At 36.1% G+C, this 11,001-nt stretch overlaps 1 protein-coding gene across 1 annotated transcript in view; it reads left to right on the top strand.

The window, feature by feature from the left end:
- The window catches only part of LOC144443241 (lon protease homolog, mitochondrial-like), an 18,394-nt gene extending 7,941 nt beyond the window's left edge, over positions 1-10,453 (top strand). The window contains exons 10-21 of the mRNA XM_078132662.1: positions 270-358; positions 736-874; positions 1,752-1,874; positions 3,355-3,410; positions 4,500-4,587; positions 5,153-5,275; positions 5,895-6,011; positions 6,331-6,471; positions 6,930-7,095; positions 7,975-8,180; positions 8,752-8,916; positions 9,817-10,453. Coding sequence (XP_077988788.1) covers positions 270-358; positions 736-874; positions 1,752-1,874; positions 3,355-3,410; positions 4,500-4,587; positions 5,153-5,275; positions 5,895-6,011; positions 6,331-6,471; positions 6,930-7,095; positions 7,975-8,180; positions 8,752-8,916; positions 9,817-9,960 — 1,557 coding nt within the window. The 3' untranslated portion in view covers positions 9,961-10,453. The remainder of the gene's footprint in view (positions 1-269; positions 359-735; positions 875-1,751; positions 1,875-3,354; positions 3,411-4,499; positions 4,588-5,152; positions 5,276-5,894; positions 6,012-6,330; positions 6,472-6,929; positions 7,096-7,974; positions 8,181-8,751; positions 8,917-9,816) is intronic.
- Positions 10,454-11,001: the final 548 nt, after the last annotated feature.

Here is an 11,001-nt window from a genome sequence, read left to right as displayed (position 1 = left end):
AATGAAATGAACTGACTGGCCACCATGCAGACATCAAAACATTGGATAAATCTAGTTGCAGTATGTTAAATGGTTTATTTCATTTGGACAAAAATGGAGCAGGAAATTGGAATCTTGCTATCTTAAAATGTTGAATGTTCATTTTTACTTTGGTTTCTGTGTGTTGTATGAAACAAAGCCATTGAACGCTTACATGAAATGGTCTGTAACTTACCATCCCAAAGTAACTCTATTTTACTTTAGTTTTCTATTTCATTTTACCTTGTCAGGATAAAGTTGTACCTGAAGCTGTAAAAGAAGTGATTGATGAAGAAATGAATAAACTGGGTTTTCTAGATAATCATTCATCAGAATTTAGGTAAGTCATCATTTCAACAACTAAAAGTTATGAAACAGAATAACTATGTTCACATTGGTGTAAAAAAGAAAGTACAACCTATAATACCAAAGTAAAGCTTTTCCTGTATGTACTACAATCATTTATACACCCATATCAAGTGTAAAAGTATACTGTTTCATTTGCTAATTGACCACAGAAGGCCACATGCTAGGCTTGTAAATAAACCAATTGAAACAGTATAGTTTTACACTTGATATGAATGTTATAAATGAGTATAGCACATAGAGAAAGTGCTTAATTCTGTATTTTTTGTTTGAATGCATTCAATTAGGCTTGTGTATGGTATAATATAGATTTCTGTATGAATTTAAATCTTGAACTTTATCCATTTACAGTGTAACCAGAAATTATTTAGACTGGTTAACAACACTGCCATGGGGTGTATATAGTGAAGAAAATTTAGATCTGAAGAAAGCCAAAGATGTCCTTGAAGAGGATCATTATGGGATGGAGGATGTCAAAGATAGAATTCTGGTAGGTTAAGATCATTATGGGATGGAGGGTGTCAAAGATAGAATTCTGGTAGGTTAAGATCATTATGGGATGGAGGACGGCAAAGATAGAATTCTGGTATGTTAAGATCATTATGGGATGGAGGGCGTCAAAGATAGAATTCTGGTAGGTTAAGATCATTATGGGATGGAGGACGTCAAAGATAGAATTCTGGGATGTTCAGATCATTATGAGATGGAGGGCGTCAAAGATAGAATTGTGGTAGGTTAAGATCATTATGGGATGGAGGACGTCAAAGATAGAATTCTGGGATGTTCAGATCATTATGAGATGGAGGGCGTCAAAGATAGAATTGTGGTAGGTTAAGATCATTATGGGATGGAGGACGTCAAAGATAGAATTCTGGGATGTTCAGATCATTATGAGATGGAGGGCGTCAAAGATAGAATTCTGGTAGGTTAAGATCATTATGGGATGGAGGACGTCAAAGATAGAATTCTGGGATGTTCAGATCATTATGAGATGGAGGGCGTCAAAGATAGAATTCTGGTAGGTTAAGATCATTATGGGATTGAGGACGTCAAAAACAGAATTGTGGTAGGTTTCTGGTAGCTATCCGTTAGATTCTTTACTGGGACTTCTGTCTTCTGTTCAAGCTGCAATAGCATTAACATAACTTGATGTTTTGAGACATTTTGTATAATTTAGATATATGCACAGTGGAAATCAAATCTTAGAATTTTAATGTTACTTTGTTTATGAAACTCAACCCGTTTAAGATCAACTAGGTAATTTGTGTGAGTGAGATGATCATTTATTTATTTACAGGATATCTATAAACACATGATATATAAAATGCATTTTGATGTTTTTAGAAGATTTCATCTGATTATTTCAGGAATTTATTGCTGTTAGCCAGCTAAAAGGTTCAACTCAAGGAAAAATCTTATGTTTTTATGGACCACCGGGTGTTGGTAAAACCAGCATAGCAAAATCTATAGCAAGGGCATTAAGTAGAGAGGTAAGGAAACATTACTATTTATACCAAGCTGAGTAGTCTGGGGAGAACTATTATGATGTGTTCTGTCCATCAGTGTGTTCTTCTGTCCATTCTTCTGTCCATCAGTGTGTTCTTCTGTCCATCAGTGCATTCTGTCCATCAGTGCATTCTGGCCATCAGTGTGTTCTGTCCACCAGTACATTCTGTCCATCAGTGCATTCTGTCCATCAGTGTGTTCTGTCTATCAGTGTATTCTGTCCATCAGTGTATTCTGTCCATCAGTGTATTCTGGCCATCAGTGTATTCTGTCCATCAGTACATTCTGTCCATCAGTACATTCTGTCCATCAGTGCATTCTGTCCATCAGTGCATTCTGTCCATCAGTGTATTCTGTCCATCAGTGTATTCTGTCCATCAGTGTATTCTGGCCAAAAGTACATTCTGTCCATCAGTACATTCTGTCCATCAGTACATTCTGTCCTTCAGTGCATTCTGTCCATCAGTGTGTTCTGTCCATCAGTGTGTTCTGTCCATCAGTGCATTCTGTCCATCAGTGTGTTCTGTCCATCAGTGTGTTCTGTCCATCAGTGCATTCTGTTCATCAGTGCATTCTGTCCATCAGTGTATTCTGTCCATCAGTGTATTCTGTCCATCAGTGTATTCTGTCCATCAGTACATTCTGTCCATCAGTGCATTCTGTCCATCAGTGTGTTCTGTCCATCAGTGTGTTCTGTCCATCAGTGTATTCTGTCCATCAGTACATTCTGTCCATCAGTGCATTCTGTTCATCAGTGTGTTCTGTCCATCAGTGTGTTCTGTCCATCAGTGCATTCTGTCCATCAGTGCATTCTGTCCATACATTCATCCATCCATCCATCCATCCATCCATCCATCTGTCCATCCATCCATCCATCCATCCATCCATCCATCCATCCATCCATCCATCCATCCATCTATCCATCCATCCATCCATCCATCTGTCCATCCATCCATCTGTCCATACATTCATGCATCCGTCCTTCTGTCTGTAAAATGTCATTTCTCAGACATATAATATCCAATTTCATATAAACCTTGTACAAAGGTGACATATCTTATGGGACATATGCGTATCACTTAGTGTTCAAAGTATGTATACAAATACTGTAACAGAAACCGTATTTGCTTTTAAATTAGTACTTGTGCTAATTTTGGGGGAATCTCTGTGACAGACTGGGGAAATTAGGTAAAACTTGCATAGATTTCAATACTTGGTACCATGATATTTATAGGGAATCCCCACTGTTAAAATAGTCTGGTGAACTTGAACAGATTTTACCTACTTGCTATAATAAAAACACTCAGAGGTTATATATGAAATATTGAAACTGATCTGCTTCTTCTTCTTCTGCTTGATACTGTGTTCAACACCTTGTGTCTTCTTCTGCTTGATACTGTGTTCAACACCTTGTAGTTATGATGCATAAGTTCATATGAAATGACTCTTCTTGTTTCCCTTCAGTATTTTAGATTCAGTGTTGGGGGTATGACAGATGTAGCTGAAATTAAAGGACACAGGTAAGTCACTTTGACTGTGGTTAACTTCTCCTTGCTGTGTGGTTAAGTGTGTGTACGCATTACAATTATTCATCCACAGGTAAGTCACTTTGACTGTGGTTAACTTCTCCTTGCTGTGTGGTTAAGTGTGTGTATGCATTACAATTATTCATCCACAGGTAAGTCACTTTGACTGTGGTTAACTTCTCCTTGTTGTGTGGTAAAGTGTGTGTACACATTACAATTATTCATCCACAGTAATTTAGTATAAAAACAGTTTGAATCTTTGATCACTTTTCTACCTCAATGATTTTTGAAGAGGTTGGAGCCATAACAAATATATATTATCCTGGTAGTTGAGCCTTCAGGTTTCTATTAAAGACAGACACAAACTTAATGTAAAACTTTTGTCGTAACATGTTGATACAACAGTGATACTGATAGGCTATTGAATGGACAATGGTTTAATTATAGTCTCAGTAGGGAGGCATCTCTGAAAACCCATTTATTTAGAGTTCCATGAAGTTGCAGTGCTGTTTTGGGACTTCCACTGTTTACACTACATGTATGTTGATCACAGGGTGATTACAATTGCACAACAGATGAACTGGTATCACCCACTTGTGTATATCTACCACATTGAAGAACAATAGATTTAGTTTGCGTCTATCTTAGTAAAAACCAAAGGCTGGATTACCAGTGTTGTATGTGAGCAAAGTAAAGGCACGTGAATTACCAATAGAACATCAACATGAATATAATATACAATTTGATTGAATTGAAAGAAGAAACTGAATAACCTGACTATTGTCATAATGCTACTACTACGATGATGACAGCTGTGACGATGACTACAACTACAACTATGACTATATAATAATAATATCAGGTAAAACTGACATTACATGTCAAGTTGTCTCTCACTTGTAGACCATTGGACCGAATGGTTAAAAGTTATCATCACACAGTAGATAATCATTGGAAATATAACCACTTTATTTGTGTATAATTGGATTCTTGTCATCCACGTAGTTCCAATTTCACCCTTTGATACACAACAACATCATATGAACTCCTAAATGTGACAATGCTGTTTGATTATCTCTGTAGGAGAACTTACGTTGGTGCAATGCCGGGTAAAATGATACAGTGTTTAAAGAAAACCAAAACTGAAAATCCATTGGTTCTAATAGACGAGGTAAGTTAAGGAAAATCTCAGTCTTCCTCACATTTCAACTGTCCCATTGTTTGTCAGCTAGTGGATTGACTTTCCTGAGATGTACTGAAATTTCAACTTGATTTAATGTTTCAATGTTGATAAAGTAATGTATACAGCTGGGCTTACATCAATATCACAGGAGATAGTGAGTGAATATATACATGTACATGTAGAACAGAAATCTTTGCCGTAATTCTTGTATGCATAATTGCACTCATTACATGCATGTAAATTACAACTGCCGACATCAGACCGTGGACGACCAGAACCTGTTACAAACAGGGGAAGCAAACAAATGAATTAATAACACTTTGTTCAGCATGTTGGAACAACAGAGATTTGTATTACACACCATGGTTTGATAAGAACAAGTATATGGCCTCTTTATGTGTACATGAAGTACCAGGGGAACTGGAAATTTGTGAATGTGAATTATTATCTAAAGTGGCCATAAAAGGGTTCTTATCAAATGATGGCGTGTCTCTGTACTTCCAACATGCCGTGTCAAGTGTTATGTTTCACTTTTTCACCTTTTTTTTGATAGGTTGACAAGATAGGAAGAGGTTACCAAGGTGATCCATCATCTGCACTGTTAGAACTGTTAGATCCTGAACAGAATGCTAATTTCTTAGATCACTACCTAGATGTACCAACTGATCTCTCTAAGGTAATGTCAAACAACAGTTTTAAAGGAGAGACGAGAGTATAAAAGTTAGGTATTAAGCAAAGGTTAGGATTTGCAGAGTAACTTCAATACTCTGTTAGCCAGGTATGAAAAGACAAAAGATTGTATACTGTGACCACTATGAGTGCTATTCAGAAGCAACAAAGTGAGGGCCACAATAGTGGAATATTGTGGACCTCCTTGAAAAATGATCATTTCGTAGTGTTTCAAGGTCAGGGTTGATGGTATTCAGAGTAAGTCTGAATAACTCTATTTGTTGGGTTTAAGATTATGCAATTTTCAAAACTTTTTAAATTTATTTTATGTTTTATTTAGTACTTCATATGCAAATATACTGTCATATGGCTGGTATCAATATGACCAGTGTTTTAGTGTCCATTTTCCCTAGTCTGGGGCACAGCTCGTGACACTTCTGTTAAAAAATGGCTATAATGTGAATAACAGAAATCTAGCATATGGTTTATGTAAACATATATACAATGTGTATAAAGTTCATCTTAGATTGAGAACCAGATTCAGATATTGTCTAATATACATAAAATTATAATGACACTAAACAAAAGCAGACTTGAAATATTAACATGTTATTTTGTCCATACAGGTTTTGTTTATATGTACAGCCAATATCACAGACACAATTCCAGAACCACTCAGAGATCGTATGGAAATGATTGATGTCTCCGGATATGTACCAGAAGAAAAAGTGAATATAGCACAGGTTAGTACAACAACCACCAGATATTGTTAGTACATTTTTGGGGTGTGAAAATATCTTGTTTTTAATAGTGCAAAGGTCAGCAGAATGTCAGCATCAGAAAATGCAAGTATTCATCCATATGTGAAAGCCAACTTTCGTCTTTCATTCCAAGTATTGTAGTCAGAATTCCTTGAATCAAGATGCCAAAAGATGTTGTGCCAACCTTTTCATCAGCTCTTGTCTTTTGATTTGATCCAAGTGTCAGAATGTTTTGCCAACATAAATGTTAAATGACAGATTTTATTTGTTATACTTTATAACCAAATAAATTTTTTTACAGAAATATTTAGTACCTCAAGCTCGTCAGGGGACTGGTATAAATGACGAACAATTAGTGATCACTGATGATGCAATGAATGTATTGATCAAATCCTACTGTAGAGAAAGTGGTGTGAGGAACCTTCAAAAACACATTGACAAAGTGAGTTATCTTGACATAGAGGGTAGTATTTAGTCCTACTGTAGGGAAAGTGGTGTGAGGAACACATTGACAAAGTGAGTTGTAATTCATATTGTGAGAGATGTTTAGTGCTATGCTAATGTACATGGAAATTGAACATACAGTCTCTGAGATTGCTAGCGAATTCAAAGCTGGCAGATATTATCTGTGTGTTTGCTGTCACTTTGTAGTAATTGAGTAAGAAATAAATTCGCTATTTTCTTGGTATCATTTGACACAAAGGGGATACAGGATAGCATGGAATGCCTTGATGTCATTTGACACAGCTGACTATAGGATAACAGTGAATGCCATGATGTCACATGACACAGCTGAGTATAGGAAAAGCATGGAATGCCTTGATGACATTGTAGATGAATTTATTATAGGTTAGAATTACATACAATTCTCCTTATAACATATTTTTATCTTGCTTCCAGATTTATCGTAAAGCTGCTTATAAAATAGTCAATGGTGAAAATGACAAGATAGATGTATTACCAGACAATCTACAAGATTTCGTCGGCAAGCCAATATTCACAACTGATAGAATGTATGAAATTACACCCCCTGGAGTTGTTATGGGTCTAGCATGGACATCCATGGGTAAGTTTAGGTCTTACACCCCCTGGTGTTGTTATGGGTCTAGCATGGACATCCATGGGTAAGTTTAGGTCTTACACCCCCTGGTGTTGTTATGGGTCTAGCATGGACATCCATTGGTAAGTTTAGGTCTTACACCCCCTGGTGTTGTTATGGGTATAGCATGGACATCCATTGGTAAGTTTAGGTCTTACACCCCCTGGTGTTGTTATGGGTATAGCATGGACATCCATGGGTAGGTTTAGGTCTTACACCCCCTGGTGTTGTCATGGGTCGAGCATGAACGTCTATGAGTAATTATTCAATTCAATTCAATAACATTATTATCTGTATAAAAATGCAGGAATTTGTCTTTAGGCTCAAAATACAATTCACAAAACAATTTACACAAGTACAGTATACATTCTGTGAGTTTAAAATGGTCTTTACAATGAGTTTAAAATTGACACAGCTGTTGGAACGAACAATTTTTTTGAAGAGGTTTTTTCCTTGCAAGAGGCATTCTGTTCCAGATGGGAGCTTATCAAAAGAGTTATGTAAGGGATGCATATGATCATTGACAATTTTCTGAGCTTTCCTGTTAACTGTTGTATGATAGTGACATGCTGAATGTAGTTTGATGACAGCCAATGATCCTTTCTGCTGTGTTTACAATTTGACATATGTTACACCCCCTGGTTTAATGTCAGCTGATCATTTGGCATGTTTAGGTTGTTGCATTACATGTTACTTGATTCAATAGATAACACAATTCAACAACTGAACACTGTAGGGTTGTAATGGAGGCGAGAGTCTTCATTCACTCCTTAATTACAATCTTTACAGTACATATACCATAAATACAACATTCCCCTGTAACTATCTGTTGGTGTTTATCATTAGGAGGATCTACCCTGTACATAGAAACAGTCATCAAGAAATTTGATGAGGAAGCCAAAGATGGATCTGTAGAACTAACAGGTCAGCTAGGAGATGTGATGAAAGAAAGTGCTCACATAGCTTACACATTCTCCAAGTCTTTTCTTCTCAACAACGATCCAGATAACAAGTTCTTCAATAAAAATCATATACATCTGCATGTACCAGAGGTGAGTTAAAGGTTAAAGGTCATGATTAGATAGTCCATAGGTAATGTAAGATGTATGGTCAATGTGAATGCAGTTATAGAATTGCACTTGTCTAGATTAAATAACCATAGCAACAGGAAAGGGTGTGATCACTGAGTAGAAGAGTAGTGTCTGCCTGGACACATGTATGCAAACACACACACACACACATGCATGCATGCACGTACATACACACACACATACACACATACATACATACATACATACATACATACATACATACATACATACACACATACATACATACATACATACATACATACATACATACATACATACATACGTATGTAAGATGATAGCAAGTAACCAATATGGGTGTACTATAGAGGCAGAAATATGTCAGTACTGGAGCAATGGGGCGAGAATTTCAGAATACATAGAGAAGGAAACTCAACAAAGTTTGATAAAGTTTATAGTTTGTAATGCATTTCAGTTCATCTAAAGTAGGGAACCTCACTATTGTGTGTTAGGAACTTATAACGATAATATTAACTACAACACAGCATTTGAGTTAATTGTCTTTTTGTTATAGGGAGCTACACCAAAGGATGGTCCTAGTGCTGGATGTACCATAGTAACAGCTCTACTCTCATTGGCTAAGAACCAACCAATCAGACAGAATGTAGCAATGACAGGAGAGGTGTCATTGACTGGCAAGATTTTACCGGTTGGAGGAATTAAAGAGAAAACTATTGCTGTAAGTAGATAGCTGATATAGTGATAGCATTTTACTTTGACTTTAAACAGTTTGTAGCATGGCAAGACAACCCAGTGGATATTCTACACAATTTAATGACATCAACGTTCTGTATATTATGGATTGTTGTCGAACAACAAATGTACATTATTTCAATTCAGTGGCCAGTGAGTTATTCTACTTGTTTTCCCCTAGTTCTGAGGTGTGAACAACAAATGTAAAATGTACACTGTTTCAATTCAGTAGGATCATTCTACTTGTCTTGATGTAGTTCTGATGAGGTGTAGCAGTTATATACATGAAAACAAAATAACATTGAAGTTGGATAAAATACTTTTCTGAAATTCATAGCATACAAGTTTGATCATATAATAAAGTATAGAACTAGTCAGTATGACTATTATGTTCTTTTGGTTCCAATATTCATACAACAAAAAAAACAATAACACAAAACATATGAAAGTTTGAGGTGTTTACAACAGTATAGTATTACAGTCTGTATAACAGTAGGCTGTCCTTCACTTCATTAGGCTCAATATCATTGGGTTGACGGTGGCCGAGTGGTTAAACCACTTGCCTCTTACCACTGCAGTCGGGGTTCGAACCCATTCAAGGTTCAATTAAATCAAGTTTACCACGCTGTAAGTAAGAAGAGTGTCGTTCAGTTTGACTCTACCAAACAACGCAGGTTTTCCCCAGGTACTTCCCCGGGTACACTGAACCCATGAGGGATGGCCCTCACTGGACGTCTTGGGAGACAAGTATTTATACAATGTATGCTTAAAGAACTATCCAGTATAAATAAAGATTATTATTATTATTATTATTATTATTATGGTATTATTATTATAGTATTACAGTCTGTATAATAGTATGATGTTCTTTCCTTCCTTTCGTTAGGCTCGTCGTGTCGGTGTGGATTGTATTCTTCTGCCCAGCGAGAACAAAAAAGACTATTCAGATTTACCAGCATTTATTACTGAAGGTCTTGAAGTACATTTTGTTAATCATTATACAGATATTTATAACATTGTTTTCTCATAACCAAAGTGTAGTACTGTACCCATAATACTTTGCTAGGTTTTTACTTCATATTGAGAGAGTCTACTTCACACTCTTTATCAACATCTGATATGAATTTTACTTGAAGATATAAATATTTTATAGGTCATGACACGGTCACGGGTATATGAGAACGGTTTTGCCATGGTATTTTTGGGTTGTTTGCATGAAAAATTGAATACACAAGAGCAACACCTCCATTAAAATCAACACTTGCATTAAAATCAACACTGAACTATACTGGTATTGTTATTTATATTGAGGAATAAAAAAAGGTAGATGAAATTCGAGTCATGCAATGCCTATGTGAAGGAGTTTTCACATATTTTTCTTCCAAAGAAGTGTCTTGATTTGTAAAGTTTCAAGCAGTTGTGTTTTTGTACTTTTTTTTCATTTAGATATTGCAATGTATTTTTCCCATGTAGACAATAGAAAATACTGGTATTGTTATTTATGGTTTCATTGTATAGTAGCTATAGGAAAAATATTAAAGATAGACACAAAATAAAACTATTGTTGTTGCCTGTCCCTCACTACCCAAACTACCCTCACAACCCTGGTATTTTCTGCACAATATTGCGCGCAATACTGCTGGCTTGGTGTCTCACGTATTAGATCTATTCTGAAGTATTGGATTATTTGTTTTCGAGCCAAGCCATATATTGCAAGGGATTATGTTCCGTACTAAATAATCAATTGACAAACATGCACGAATTTCCCGCCGTATTTGCATTTGTATGATTGTGTTGGTATTGGTTTATTTCAGAAACATGCATATCGATTTTCACACTACGTAATAAACATTAGCAAGTTCCTTCTGTGAATCACTGCAAAAAACATCCCCTTATTTCCGAAATCCAGGAGGTTTTACTTTCAAGGACACCTAATGCGTATATTGTTTGCCCTAATGTTTAATATGGTGATCTGAAACAGTACCCATTTTTTACGATTCCTCGGACATAGATGGCCAACGAAAAACATCCCCGTGAAATTTCTAACAAGTATGCATACCCTTGCCTCCTT

The sequence above is a fragment of the Glandiceps talaboti genome, chromosome 12 (genome assembly GCF_964340395.1).
Source record: "Glandiceps talaboti chromosome 12, keGlaTala1.1, whole genome shotgun sequence".
Taxonomy (NCBI): Eukaryota; Metazoa; Hemichordata; class Enteropneusta; family Spengelidae; genus Glandiceps; species Glandiceps talaboti.
Note: the sequence above shows the minus strand (reverse complement) of the source record. Positions and strands in the feature narration are given on the sequence as shown.